This window comes from Rhinopithecus bieti, unplaced genomic scaffold, assembly GCF_001698545.2.
Source record: "Rhinopithecus bieti isolate Rb0 unplaced genomic scaffold, ASM169854v2 scaffold_31446, whole genome shotgun sequence".
Lineage (NCBI taxonomy): Eukaryota > Metazoa > Chordata > Mammalia > Primates > Cercopithecidae > Rhinopithecus > Rhinopithecus bieti.
This window is the reverse complement of record NW_016813612.1, coordinates 633,220-648,901: the sequence shown is the minus strand read 5'-3', so window position 1 is coordinate 648,901 and position 15,682 is coordinate 633,220. Positions and strand designations below refer to the sequence as shown.

The following is a 15,682-nucleotide window of genomic DNA, read 5'->3' as shown; positions in this document are numbered from 1 at the left end:
AGGGCATGCCAGGCAGGGACTTGTCCCTGCATGCAGCTGCAGTGGGAGTGCTTCTGCCTTCTCTGTTGCCTCCTGCTCCCCTTGGTCTTGCATCTTGATATCCCTCTCACCTTCCAGGAAAGTCTAAGGGTCACTTCTTGCTTATTCAATCTCTGTCTTTACTGGGATTTATAAACACACCCAAGTCTCTCCTGTTTTCTAAACCCCTCCTTGACTGCATTTTCCTCCACTCATTGTCCTGCCATCCTCTTTCCCATCACAGGTCAACTTAAAAAAGTGAGCTGCATTCAGGGCTTCCATTGTCTGCCCTTCCTCAGTCTACACTCACCTTCTCCCCCTTCCAAGCTATTCTCCACACAGCAGCCACAGTGCACTTGTAGAGGCACAGATCTTACCAGGTCGTCTCTGTGAAACCTTTAAGGGCTTCACATGGTGGTTGGGATAAAGCTCCAAACACTGATGTGGCCACCATGACCTGCATGGCCTGTGTCCCCAGGTCACCTCACCAGAGCTGCTTTTTCTCTCTGCAGCCCTGCCACGCTGACTCTCCTTTAGGCCTTCAGATATACCCTTTCCTCCCAGGACTGGTCTCTGTGCAAGCTCTTTGCTGTGCCTTGTATGTTCTCCCACTCCCTACACCCTTTGGCTGATTCTTCACTGCTTAGGTCCGTCTTCCCTGCTGAACACTTTCACTGGGCTGTGAACCATCACATCAAAGCACTTAACCTATCTATAATTTTATATGTATTTATATAAGTATTTGATTAATGAATTTCCCACATGAGAATCTCATGCTTGTCAGGGTGGGGTGGGGGCAGGTTTAGCTTTGCTCATCAGTGTGCCCCTAATACCTAGGCTGAAGCCAGGCACCTACTGATGCTCATAGACTATTTGCTGGATGAATGAATAAATTCTAGATGCAGCCATGCCAAGCCACACAACCAGTAATTTGCAGGTCCAGGAATTGACCTCACATTTCTCAGACTTTAGTCTATTGTTCTGTCTTTGACTCCATATTGCCTGCAAAGAAGGTACGGGAAGAAAGTTGGGGTTGGCAGCAATGCTGCACCAGGAATCAGTGTGAGAAGAAAAAAGCAATGGGTTAAAAATGTTAGCATTATTCTGGGAACTCATGAGTCCCTAAACCTATTTGCAAGGCTAACAACCCAAGTGTGTAATAGCAGTCTGCCAGTTCAGTGACACAGTGCATCAGTGTTCACTGAAGACCTTTGATAATCATATTCATTCTCTTCTCCCACCCCTACCCTGCCAGGAGGAAGCCTTTTTGAGTCAAACCTGGAGAATGAAGGAAGCATTTCTGGCAGTGACTCAACATTTTATAGGCAGTCAGAAGGTAAATTTGCTCAAGAGTTTACAGCTACTGGGAAGTTGGAGGAATAGAAACACCTACAGGTACAGGTACTGCCAGGGTCTTCCAGGTGCATTGTTACCCCAGATGCAACTATCTACTACTATGCGTGAGTCTCCCTGGGTCACTTATTATTGCCAATTGCATGAATCCATCATGTGGCCATCCAAAGTGTGGCCAAGGGAACAGCATTCATTGCCCAACCATGGATACTTTACAGTCAACTAGTAAATATTCTTCTGGAGTTGGAACATATCAATCAACCCACTCACTTGTGCATCTCATATTAAAATATTCCCTTAAAGAAGGTATCATTTACTGATTAAATTCTACTTTTTTATACCAATATAATTGCCCCCTTAGAGCAGTGGTTAAAAGCAAAACAAACTTCTAATTTCAAATAAAACTTTATCACTTCAATTCTTTGTCTGAAGTACTGGACATTGATAATCAGTGCCCCCTGAATTGCCTTCCTCCTATGACCCCTACAGCTCATCTGTACCCTCTATTCTCTCTTTGGGTGCTGTGATGGTCAATTTTGTGTGTCAACTTGACGGGGCTAAGGGATGCCCAGATAGCTGGTAAAACTTTATTTCTAGGTTTGTCTGTGAAGGTATTTCTGGAAGAGAATAGCATTTGAATCATAGACTGAGAAAAGAAGATCTGCCCTCATCAGTATGAGTAGGTGTCATCCAATCCATTGAAAGCCCAGATAGAACTGAAATGCAGAGGAAAGGTGAATTCACTGTCCCTTTTCTGAAGCTGGGACATCCATCTTCACCTGCCCTCAGACATCAGAGCTTCTGATTCTTGGGCCTTCTAACTCAGGACTTAAACCAGCAGCTCCCCCATTCCATAGCCCTTCACATTTGGACTGAATTATACCACTGCTCTTATGGGTCTCCAGCTTGCACACAGCATATCATGGAACTTCTCAGCCTCCTTAATCACATGAGCCAATTCCCATCATAGATCTCCTATTTTATATCTATATATATCCTATTGGTTCTGTTTCTCTGAAGAACCCTAATACAGGTGCCTTCTCATGAAAATTCTGTCCGCTGTTATCCTTATTACCTGCAGCTTCTCCATAGGTTAGCACACACCATTGTACCACCTCAAGTGCACCTCTATTTGCTGCTGAGCCAGAAATGCCCAACCTTGATTTCATCCCAGAGTTCTAGGCTCAGATTTCTAATGCTTGGCCATTAGCACCTGAAGATCCTATAGGATTCTTAACCCCAACTTGTCCTAGTCAAGTTCTTTAGCCACTTAGGTCCACCAGTGAGAGATATGTTTCCTTCAGTCCCTCTCCTCATTTCCCCCAAGCTACAAAAGTACTTGTCAGCTCTGTTTTCAATCTTACCCTTTTCTCTCCATTCTAAACCCCTATCCTTCATACCTCTCTGCCCGAAACTCTCCGGTATTAGTGTTAATTTCAGTGGCCATCTGTATCAGCAGGGTTCTCCAATACACTAAATATATATGTATGTACATGCACACACACACACAGAGATTCCTTTTAAAGAATTGGTTCATGCAGTTGCAGGGGACTGGCAAGCCCCAAACATACAGGGTAGGCCAGCAGGTTGAAAACTCAGACAGGAGTTGCTGCTTCAGTCTTCAAGCTGAATTTCTCCTCTAGGAAACTTCAGTTTTTGCTCTTAAGGCCTTCCAAAGGATTGAATAAGACACACCCACATTGTGGAGGGCAACTCTTACATGAAGTCAACTGATTGTAGATGTTAACCACATCTAAAGATTAACTTCACGGTAACACCTGGACTAGTGTTTGATTAAATAACTGGGTACTATACCCTAGCCACATTGACACATTGACCATCCCACCATCTAGCTGGTCTTCTGAACTTTGGCCACTTTACCTTCTTAATCTTACCCCCAACGCTTGCCAACCTTTCTCTCCGAAACACTGACCTGAACCTTCACTTTTTACCCAGTGTTCCACATCACTTTCATCTAAGAATTATAATCATAGCATCCAAAGCCTTCCTAGTTACAGTTCCAGGTGCCTACCTTCCAGGAGTCTACACAGATAGTTATGCATGTCTCTTAGTGGTTACTTATATGTCTAATCACCCAATATCTTGGAAGGTACATGAAAGCATGGACTCAGCTTGTCCATCAGGTTGTCACTGGGGCCATCACAGAGCCTAGCACACAAACGGTACTCAGTAAACATTTGTTTGATTCAACAAAAATTTGTACTATTTTCTGTGAAAAATACATTGGTGACTATCTTGAAGAAGAGAGAGGGGAGATACAGTGTCTACCACCAGGGAACTCTTAGTGTGTGTGATGACAATTTATATTGTGTAGGCTCTAGTTATCAAAACATTGGAAAGACTGTGCCACCTGGTGGTGTGCAGAGCCATGGGCCGAGCTGCCCCTATGTGGCTGTATCATGACTGTCATAGCTGGCTTGTGACATACTCATCAGCTAGCTAGATCACTTTGACCTTAAGTGGATTGTTTAGAGACTTTATTATGTTTGCCAAATTATACTTTCTGTCTACATTTGTGTCCTTAAGAGTCTAAGAAGCTTGAATTATTTTTTAATTGAGTAATTAATGAATTGACACCCTGTCTCATTCAACAAAGAATTTTCAACAGCTTACAGGAGATTTGCATGTGTTAAATAATATATGAGTAGGAAGATTATAGATGGAAACAGGAGGTTGAAATTGGGGAAAAGGAGACCCAGGTACCCAGTTCTTGCTGACCTACATTCCTGTATGTGATGTGACTTGGACTTCTAGGGAAAACTAAGAGAAGGATGATAGAAATTCTCACAAGTAAGAAGCTGAAATCTAGGATCTCAAGGGAAACAGAATTTTCCCAGCACTTAGCTCCAAAAGAATTCTTCACTTGGGGAAGTCCTTTACTTTCTCTCATTTGTTGCCATATCTTAAAAAAAAAGTCCACTAAAAATATGGTAGCACGATATTTTTAAATCATGTTAGCTTGTATTCGTGTCAGTTTTGTGATTAAAATCAAGGGCTTTGAATTGGAAGGAATTTGGAATGGAATCCAAATTCAAATTCAAAGGAATTGGAATCCAACTGGATTCAAATCTTAGCCTAATTGTCTTGCTGTGTACCTTGGGTGAGTTATTTAACCACTCTGTGCTTGAAATTTACCATCTGTAAAATTGTACCTATATGGCACCTACTTACCACTGGATTTTTGACAGAATTAACTGTGATCATGTATGTGAAACTCTGGGCCTGGGGCCTGCCATGTGGCTGAGCTCTGTGAGGTTGGCCAGTGTTGTTAATACTGGTTGATAGTCTAAAAAATTATACCATAGAGTTTATATTTGCACTAAGTCATATGCACAGCCCAATGTCCTTAGTACATTTAATAACATTTTCCCCATCATCACAATAATACATTATATGGACAAAATAAAGCATAATCTTTATCTGAGAAAGTGGATGAAGAGCCATTATTTCCTTATATTAAGCCCTTTTGTTCAGTCATCTTTAAGCCACTCTGTGTGCTTGGACCAGTGCTTCATTTTTGTATGATCATATTCATACAACAATGAATATGATCAATTCTTGCTCTCTGAAAGTGACCTGTGGGAAGGGGCCAGGGGCATGGAGCCTTTCTGGATGATGAAAGCAAGCCCAGAACCTGGAACAGACCTCAAGCAAAGGGTGGGGCTAAAGGGATTTGAGAAGATTTGTTAGAGGAGGAATTTTTGGGCCAAGCCTTGGGGTCCATGAGAACCAGCTCAGTTATGGAGCACGAGACTAGGAGGGAGGAGGAATGAGACAGCAGGCATGAAATAATCAAATAATTTGTTGCATATGGGGCTCGGGATGTGAATGATGCATGGGAGGCAGTTGTGAGGCAGGTGGAAAGGGCGAGGGCTTTGTGCACTGTGGTAAGCAGCTTAGAACTTATCCCAGAGCCCTTGAAGAATTTAAGCAGAAGAACTTGAACAATCGTTTTACTCATCATTCCCTTTTAGAAATGCTCTTTGTTCTGTTTCCTGTCTAGGACATAGTGTGATGGACACCTTGGCTGTGGCCCTACGGGTGGCTGAAGAGGCCATTGAGGAAGCAATTTCCAAAGCAGAAGCATATGGGGACAGCCTGGTAGGACCCCTCCTGCTCCTCTCTGCAGGGGGGAGGTGTGGGTTGGGGTCCTGGCTGCTAGGAGAAAGTACAGGTTGTCAGGAAATCAGTGTCTCAGCAGCTCTGACTAGAGCAGGGCCCTCCCTCTGCTTTTGTGGTCAGGATTCTCCTTGCAAAGTGATTGCTGAGTCAACCCAAGTCCACCCACAGCACACAGCCATTCTCTTCCCTCCGCAGGACAAGCAAAACGAAGCCAGTTACCTGCGGGACCACAAGGAGGAGCTAACTGAGGAATTGGCCACGACAATCTTGCAGAAGGTAGATGGGCCCTGGCAGTGGGATGGCTGCAGTTTCCTGGCAGGGCCCGGAGTAGGGGCTCTGGCAAGTAGCAGATGAAACATGGGGAGTGTCTCTGGTACTGTATCTTCTGTGCCTTCTCACTTTAGCCTTTTGTGCCCTGGGGACCCATGCAGAGGGAATGTATTGCACTGCTCTGCAGTCACTCCTGCTAGCTCCGTGCCCTATGCTGTCCCTTGCACAGTGTACCTGTCAATGACTTCTGAGAAACCAACCACCCCAAAACTCTGTGGCTTTTGACAAGGATCTTTCTGTCTTCCATAACTAATTCTCCAACACCAACTGAGAAGTGAAATTCCATTCAGATACTAACTTCTTCCTGCAGTTAGTGCAGACCCCACAAATTAAGGGCCCAGTCCCACAAGACTGCCACTACTTCAGACACCAGCCACAAGTTTCAAGTATCCCCAAGCCACCACACTTCTCCTTAGCCTGCTACAAATTTGGGAGTTTCCACGACCCTGGACCCTCAATTCAATGATTTGCTAGAACTCACAGAACTCAGGAAACTGCTTTACTTACCATTACCAGTTTAAAATAAAGGGTACAGGTGAACAGCCGGATGAAGAGATACACAGAGCAGCAGGGTCTGGGGACAGGATGTACAGAGCTCTCATGCCCTCTCTGTGAACATCACTCTACCAACACATTGATGTATGCACCAGCTAGGAAGGTTTCTGTGCCTTGTTGCATCAGAGTTTTTAGCCAGGTTTCAGTATGTAGGCATGATTGATTAAATGATTGATTACCTGATTGAACGCACTCTCTAGTCTTTCTGCTCCCAGCCCTCTAATCATGCACTATAGTTGGCTTTTCTGGCAACCTGCCGCCATCCTGAAGTTACCTAGGGCTCTCACCTTGAATCACCTGGTTAGTGTAACAAAGACACTCCTAACACTCGAATAATTGCGAATGTTTTTTGAAACTGTGCCAGGAAATGGGGACAAAGACCAAATACAGACACCCCTGAACTTACAGTGGATGGGGTTAAGTCCAGATAGTAACCCCATCCTAAGCTGAAAGTATCAGAAGTCAAAATGCATTCAATACACCTAACATACTCTCAATATATCCTAGCTTAGCCTAGCCTATCGTAGACGTACTCAGAACTTGCATTAGCCTATAACTGTTCAGAATCATCTAACTCAAAGCCTATTTTATAATAGTGTTTAATAGCTCATATCATTTATGGAATGCTGTCCTGAATACACAGCGCTTTCCCACCATCGTAAAGTCCAAAAATCTTAAGTCAAGGACTATCTGTATATGTGTTTTGTTATGCCACAATTTACTTCTTGCTCACACATCTGCAGTGGCTGCACTTTAAGCTGTGGGTTGGGACAAAGTCGGCTGCAGCATGTTCACTTTGGGTCCCAGCTGAGGGCACATCAGCTGCCTGTGGCCATGACAGGAGCACAAGCCAGCAAGAGGACGCACACACAGTGCTTATTAAGGCCGAGGCTTAGCTCTGGCTTACAGTTACTGACTCCCTCCTCTCATCTCATTGGCCAGAGCAAGTCACACATCGAGCCCAAAGCCAAGGGCTGGGACGTAGAATCTCCCTATACTAGGAGGGTCTGCAGAGTCACACTACAAAGTGCTGTATGCAGGAAGTGTTGAAAAACTTCAGTCTTCCCTTTTGGTCATAATAATTCACATCCCTTCCATATGCCAAGTAGACTCACCACACCCAAAGACCCACAAATGTCTCATCCAATCACAATTCAAAGTACATTTGATCCAATTTTAGCTCCTTTTTAGCTGGAGATCTGTAAACTAAGCAAACGAATGATCTCCCCCCATATACCCAACATGCAATGTTTGAAGAGGGACAAGGAGACAGCACTGGCCCCACCCACCTGCAGAGGGGAAGAATGGGAGGCACTGGGGGTCACTGGTCCTCAGCAATTCTGAAATCCTGCTGGGCAACATGGCTGGGTCCCCACCCTGCAGGGGAGATGGCACCTCAGTTCATTGTTCTCTGGGCTCTCAGCCTTCCTTTTTATCCTCCTGTCTGGCCTAAAGGAACATTGAAGAATATGCCCATCTTGGTGGCTTAGCACATTTCTTGACTGCTTCCTGCCTATAGGAAGTTGAAAGCCCAGAGACCTTGGTACAGATAGACTCACTAGGTCCAAATGACTGTGCAAATGAGCTGGATCTGGAGCCATTCTGGTGACTCTTGGTGTCTACCCCTTGAGAGGGCTTCCAGATGCTTCCTAAAGTCAGGACTTACAACCAGAGGCTCTGGGTTTGAAATCCAGCTCCACCATTTATGAGCTGTGTAGCCTTATCCAATAACTTAGTGTCTCTGAGCCTGTGTCCTCATCTATAAAAATGGAAAGAATTACAGTATGTACCTTCTAGAATTAAGTGACGTAGAGCTTACACAATACCTAACGTGAGGTCTGACACATGCTAGGCACTTAATAAATAGAAGAAGCTGTTAACATCATAAAAGGATTATTTGCAAACTGTAGAATGCTTAGTATGCTCAAGGCTATAGTTGTACTGGTTTCTCATAGAGCAGATCTGAAACAGCCTAGTGTTCTGTTGACATTAAGCTTGCAAGTGGCTGAAAAATATTCCAAAGATGGTCCCAGTTACCCCAGATAGCATCAGGAGGCCTCTCTAATAACTTGCCCCTTTTTTGTCCTCCCCTCCCCAGATTATACGAAAACAGAAGAGCAAAAGTGAGCAGCAAGTGGAAGAAGAGCCAGGATGGCCACATCCCCAGAGTGGCAGCACAAAAGTGGCAGATGAAGGGACCTCAGCATCACCTGGAGGCCACCGCACTCCTGCTGCCCTCTGGGTGAGTCCCCAAGCAGTGCTGGCCTATCCTCCACATGTACAAGTCTGGGGCACACATGTAACCGTCTGTAGTTGAATCAGGTGGCCACTGGCCAGGGTAAAAATTTCAAAAGGATGGGGAGCGAAATTGAAAGAGAAAGTGAGTGTGAGTCAGGGGCCAGGAGGGGTAAGAGAGGAGAGAAAAACACAAACAGTCTATTGACAATTATAGAAATAGATTTTACACAGAGACCAATTTAGGAAAAATACAAATGCTGATAGGCTGCATTTTTTTTTCATTCTGAGAAGAATTAGTACTGAGTCCAGTGGGGGGAAATAACTTTATAAGGACCATGTGTATTCTTATAACCTAGATTGCTTGCTTTATTGAAACTGAAAAGTGACCACGAGAAAATTGCCACTGCTATTTCAACCACCAAAATGGTCACATCTGGACACAGGAAGTCACAGTGTGGAGCCAACCTTTCTGTCTGTCACCTTGAGTCACAGAGCTCAGTGGTCTTCCCACGACCCCAGGGTTTGGTGCTGCTCCTGTCTGCAGTGGAGTTGCTGAGCCTGTCACATCCGTTGTTACTGGTTTGAGTAAGCCCAGTTGAGAATGTGCAAAGCACTGGGGAAGGAGCTGGGTGGGGTAGGTTCTGCAAGAAACTGAGGGACTGGCCAGTAGGTCTCTGGTTCTGCTAGATATAGGTGCTCACAGTTTGGGACACGGCAGCACACAGGTTCACTTCAAAATTGGAAGTTAGGCATGGGAAAGGCAAGGCCAGGGATCTGGCCTAGACTGGGGGTCTAGTGGCATTCATCCCTGCATGAGCAGATTAACACAAGGGTGTGCAAAGCAGCATATGGTAGACTTGCAGTCCACAAGGGATCAGCATAGGTCACCTACATAAACTCCCTTGTCCTCACCAACTGCCAGATGCACAGGGGTTAAAAGGAGTATCTTTATGGCTTTATCAGAGATTAAACTTCATTGATTTATCAGCAGAACCTTTCTTTGTCAACATGCTGTCAGCTTGTTTTACTGCTGCTGTCATGCGTATACTTAGCACCAAGGAGAACAAAACAAATAGAAGACTCCATGCCCACCCTCCAGAGCTTTATAATCTGGTTAGCAAGGCAGGAGGGCACACGGGTAAGGCTGGTAAAAAAAAAAAAAAAGAGAGAGATAATGGGAGACAGTTCATCATTGGGTGCTGAGTTGAAAGATTAAGAATGGAAATGGATTTGGAATTCAGACAAGGGGCCTTTCCAGCAAGGAGTGGAAAGGGATCCTACCAGATGGAGCAGGGGAGCAAAAGTCCTTCAAATAGCCTGTCACTCAGACTGGTCACAAAATCAGAGCTGCAGTTCCTGGGCTCAGGCTGCAGGCATGACATCACCTTGCATTTGGGGTCTTTCTGAAATATTTTCTGCGAACTCAAAGTATCAAGTCTTGAGGAGTTCCAGAAAGTGGAAATTCCCACAGCACCCCAGACTCAACCATGAGTCAATGAGTCAGAGGCAAGAACAGAGAGCTTGGGCTCTGTCTCTGCCACTCCTGGGGTAGGATTCTGGACTTGCCCTTGACTAGGTATGAGACCTTGAACAACTGTTTAGTTTCCTGTCTGTAAAATGGAAATAATAAGACCTGCCCTAAAGGATGGCTCTGAGGATTCCTTGTGTGGCCAACACAGTCTTTATTGAGCTTCCACTATGTGCAAGGTACTGTGCTAGGTGCTTGTATTAGTTTGTTCTCGTGCTGCTAATAAAGACGTACGCAATACTGGGTAATTTATAAAGGAAAGAGGTTTGACTCACGGTTCCACATGACTGGGGAGGCCACACAATCATGGTGGAAAGTGAAGGAGGAACAAAGTCACATCTTATGTGGTGGCAGGCAAGAGAGCGTGTGCAGGGGAACTCCCCTTTATAAAACCATCAGATCTCATGAGACTTATTCACTGTCATAAGAACAACATGGGAAAGACCTGCCCCCATGATTCAATTACCTTCCATCAGGTCCCTCCCACGACATGTGGGAATTATGGAAGCTACAATTCAAGACAAGTTTTGGGTGGGGCCCCGCCAGACCATATCAGTGCTACAGAGACAGTGGTCTCTGCAGATACAGCAGACTCCACCATCTAATGGTGAAACATGGGGAGTGCCATAAACAAGTAAATAACAACAACAGCAAAAAACACAGGGGTATGTATTTCAGGAATTGTCATCAAGGGGATGGAGGGGAGGGAGTGCTGGGGACAGGTGGATGCTTGGTTAGGGAGCTGTCAAGGAAAACCATTTTTAGAAGATGACATGAAACCAAGACTTGAAAGATGAGAGGTCTGGGAGCAGTAAGAGGAAGGGCACTACTCCAGGGGGAATGATGTGTATGGAGGCTCTGAGCAGGAAGGAACTTGGCATGTTCAAGAAATAGAATAGTGGTTATGTGGCTAGAAAATGGGGTAAGGGGCACAGTGGCAGTGGCAGGTGACTAAATGAGACGTGGACATAGTTATTGCTCTATTATTAACTTATTTCTACGTTTTGAAATAAGGGTGACTGTATCTTCAAGGTATTCGCTATGAGTTATGAGCTGTACTTCACTGTGTTTTGGACAGCAAGGCTCCAGGCCCAGAGAGCAGAGCTGTTGGCATGTCACTTACTCACCTGCTCCAATTCCCAGACCACCTGCTGCCACCAGCCCAACCCCACTGTGGGTCCTCACCAGTGCCCTCTCCCCTTCCTTCCCACACACAGCCAGATGGCACCAGCTTGCTTCTCTTCTAAGATATCAACTCACCCATTAGAACATTTCCATCCACTCACTGCATCTTGGGGCTGTCTCCTTCCTTTATCAGAAGCTGAAAGCTCTTTCTCTGACCCTGTCTCATTTCCCCTTGCACTAAAAAGACCTCACTCCCCAGAAACAGACCTTTCCTGATTTTTCCTATTAGCATCAGGTGACTGCAGTTCTGCACAGTAACTAAAATTCTCACATAAATGCCGTGAACAGAGAGGCATGGGAAGGGAGTCATCACAGAAAGCTTGAATAGTAATGTTAATAATGGAGTGATAGTCAGGTATCTATAGTAATAACACAGGAACAATGCCTTTTCTTTATATAAATTTTATATATGCAACGGGCTTTCACACATTGTTTCCTTAGCTCCACATGTGAGCACCCTGCATTATCCCCATTTTACAAAGGAGTAAACTGAATCATAGCTACCCCAAGCCACTGGAACTAAGTGGTTGCAGGACTCCTGGTTCTGAGCATTTCCTACACTCTGTTGTCTCCTGTTTCCTTGGGAAGCTCCAGAGATGGAATGCCTGCTTCCCCACCAGATGGTCGCTGGATCTCCTTGTCATGCATATGGTTAAAACTGGAAATAGTGCCCCTCCCACCTCCTAGAGACCAGAGATGCTCTGTGTATCATTAGAGATGTAGGACAGTGGGCTCTTGTATCATAAGCCAAAACGGTGGGCACAACAGTGATGACAGCCAATAGCGTTCCCGTTTCAGCAGCAGGACAGCAGAGGCATTTCATCCACACTCCTCAGCCAAGCATTGGCTGAAGGCAGCTTCAAATAAACAACCATGACTCTTCCCAAGGGGAATCTCCCGCTTGGCTCATCAACTCACTGGAATGAACTCAGTCCACCCAGGATACAGGCGTGGCCACTGGCTGTTTTCACTGAGGAAGACATTTAGAGGCACAAGCCAGAGTCTCATGGGATTTCCCTTTGGTTTACTAAAACAAATACCTCTCAGGATTTTATTTGTTTTGTCAGAAAAAAATCTGTCTTGCCAAACGCCTGCCTCCTGCACAGCATAACTCATGGCTATGCTTTGACATCAATGTAAAGAGAACTTAAGCATTTGTTTTTTTGAAGCAAATAGAGGAATATTATTTATTTTGAGATTTTATATAAAATGGGGCCTAATGGAAGCCCCTCCCTGAATGTAACATATCTTTTGAATTTCCATATGCAATACTTCGCAAGATATGTCCACCTTCCCCCAGCTTGAATCCACCTTTTAGGGAGGGAGGTGGGAGAGAACTGTGTGGCTGTAGTTTGGGAAAGCACCATCAAGGATACTGACACATACCCTTGGGTAAGCACCTCTCTTGGCATAACAGTGTAACCACCCAGATCATATGCCTGGCAGGGGTGCAGGCACCTTACAGGAGGAACAAGGTTATCAGCTGGCTCTTTGTTACTGCAACTTTCATCTTTATCTTAGACATTTGATCAAGGAGACTCCCTCCTGTCCTCTCCCTGTGAGTTCACACCATCCCGTGATTTTCAATATGTAAACAGCATACTTTTTGTTAGCAGTATCAGGAAGGAAGAAGTATATGCTCTGTCTTCCCCCCGTTCATACTCACACTCATGGGGAGCTGCCCCAAGCAAAGAAGCCTGAATCTGAGAGTAAAGAGAAATCTGCTATGCACTCAGCTAGGTCCCGGACATAATTTTCCCTTGAGAAGCCACTATTATCAGCCCCTTCACGATTGTCTGTGGTCACATGTGTTCTGGATTTTCCACAGCTCAGCACCGGGTGTGTAGTAGGCATCTTGCAGTACAGGTCCATGGCAGTTGATGGCAGAACAAGTCTGTTAGCGGGGCTGTAATGGAGACCTGGACTTGAACCTTTCCTTCAGGTTTCCAGGATACCTATGGAGGAGGAAGAGTGTACTAATTAAGGTCCCAGCAAAAACACTGGGATCCATACCCTCATAAATCATCATTGTTAGTACCTGACTTGGTTTAAAGACAAGCACTGTGATTAGAGCTTTTAAAAAATGTTATTGGAGGCCAGGTGCAGTGGCTCATGCCTATAATCCCAGTGCTTTGGGAGGTCAAGGCGGGTGGATCACAAGGTCAGGAGATTGAGACCATTCTGGCTAACACGGTATAACCCCATCTCTATTAAAAATACAAAAAATTAGCCGAGCATAGTGGTGGGCACCTGTAGTCCCAGCTACTCGGGAGGCAGAGGGAGGAGAATGGTGTGAACCCGGGAGGTGGAGATCGCGCCACTGCACTCCAGCCTGGGCGACAGAGCAAGACTCTGTCTCAAAAAAAAAAAAAAAAAAAAAAATTATTGGGATGGAGAGCTTGCACTGTCCCAACTGTGGTGATAAGAATGCATTAAGTCTTAATTCATTGGCTTATTTAGAAAAGCCTATACTAAGTCCTAGCCTGAACGCCACCAATACTTGAAGTGGTGAAACAGATACTCATCTGTCCCCATTGGGCTTCAGTCATCTACATTTAAGAGGACAAGCTGAGGTGATTCACAGAACCCACACTGGCCAGTTCAGGAAGATGAGCCAGATATCCCAACAGCAATGACAGGAAATGACCTGGATCCTCCCCTGACCTTATTCCCACTTCTCTTTATCCCTCCCTCCTTTTGTCCTTGTCTCTGTCCTGCTGCCCTCCCTTCCCATTCTCAGACTCCCATTGGGTGTGGTTCCCCATGTCTTGCCCCCCGATGGCACTGGCCTGACTTCCCTTGGGCAGGAACCCTCTCACCACTACCATAGCAGGGCCAGCCTGGTGCCCACCAGGGGTGACACATATGGTAGACAGGGTCAGCTTTCTCAAATGCTGTATACAGCGTGGCTGGGCAGACTCATGTAGGCTAAGCCACTCCTTTACCTGGCCCTAATATCCTATGATGAAAAAGCCTGCGCCAGGAGAGTGAACCCAAATTTCAGACCACTGGTCTAGGACTTAAGTCCAAGAGTTAATTTCAGGTCCAAGAGTTAGGACCCAAAAGGGACTGACCCTGGCCAAAGCCACTGTATGGCACACCTCTGGGAACCCCCATTCATATGGAATACAATGCTATTAGTGCCTCCTGGGGATGTGCAGCTGCTGCTGAGGCAAGGAATGTGAGAAACAACCATTGGTTGAGGACCATGCACTATGTTTGCACATCACATGTGATTTCTTTTAATCCTGGCCACAACATAAGGACATATATTATTAGACCAATTTTATGGATGAAGAAACTGAGGCTAAAGCATTAACATAACTTGCCTAAAGTCATACAGGTAGTAAGAAGTGGGGCCAGAATTTGAGTATCTCTTTCCTGCTCCAAAGCTGTTGGTCAAGCTTCTTCCTCTCTAAAATGAGATCAGTAGTTCAGTGATCTCCATGGTCCCTTTCAGCTGAGAGGTTCTGAGGCTGCACTGTTCAGTATGGTGGCTAAAAGCCACAAGTGACTATTTTAATTTAAATTAAATAAAACTAAAAATCTAGTTCTTTGGTCACACTGGCCACATTTCAAGTGCTCAGGTGCACCAGTGCCTGGTGGTGACTATGTTAGACGGTGCAGATGTAGAACATTTCCATCATCCATCAAGTTGTATTTGCACGGCACTGGTCTAGGGATTTAGATAAAGAACAAGAGATGAACAAATGGCATAAAAGCAGAAATACAAGGCCAGGTACTGTAATCCTGGCACTTTGGGAGGCTGAGGTGAGAGGATCATTTGAGGCTAGGAATTCGAGACCAGCCTGGGCAATACAGTGAGACCCCATCTCTACAAAAAATAAAAATAGAAATTAGCTGGGTGGGCTGGGCATGGTGGCTCACGCCTGTAATCCCAGCATTTTGGGAGGCTGAGGCGGGTGGATCACCTGAGGTCAGGAGTTCAAGATCAGCCTGACCAACATAGTGAAACCCTGTCTCTACTAAAAATACAAAAAATTAGCTGGGTGTGGTGGTGGGCACCTGTAATCCCAGCTACTAGGGAGGCTGAGGTAGGAGATTTGCTTGAACCCAGGAGGCGGAGGTTGCGGTGAGCCAAGATCACACCATTGCACTGCAGTCTGGGCAACAAGAGCGAAACTCCATCTCAAAAAAAAAAAAGTGGATTTCATGTTTATAATTGATTTTCATTATTCACAGATTCTATATTTGTGAACTCACCTAGTTGCTAAAATTTATTTGAAACCCCAAAATCAATACTCACGGCACTTTTGTAGTTATTTGAGGACATTTGCAGAGGGTAAGGAATTTGAGCTGCCAATGTGCGTG

General features: G+C 45.2%; 1 protein-coding gene and 1 long non-coding RNA gene across 3 annotated transcripts in view; one reads left to right on the top strand and one right to left on the bottom strand.

The window, feature by feature from the left end:
• MYRIP (myosin VIIA and Rab interacting protein) overlaps nt 1–15,682 on the top strand; it is a 411,738-nt gene that overhangs the window by 315,985 nt on the left and 80,071 nt on the right. For both annotated transcript variants that reach the window (XM_017848758.1, XM_017848757.1), the window contains exons 5-8: nt 1,274–1,354; nt 5,396–5,493; nt 5,710–5,790; nt 8,498–8,641. In XM_017848758.1, coding sequence (XP_017704247.1) covers nt 1,274–1,354; nt 5,396–5,493; nt 5,710–5,790; nt 8,498–8,641 — 404 coding nt within the window. The remainder of the gene's footprint in view (nt 1–1,273; nt 1,355–5,395; nt 5,494–5,709; nt 5,791–8,497; nt 8,642–15,682) is intronic.
• Nucleotides 11,737–15,682, bottom strand: part of LOC108513120 (uncharacterized) — a 130,530-nt gene continuing 126,584 nt past the window's right edge. The window contains exon 3 of the long non-coding RNA XR_001880794.1: nt 11,737–13,305. This is a non-coding gene — a long non-coding RNA (uncharacterized LOC108513120). The remainder of the gene's footprint in view (nt 13,306–15,682) is intronic.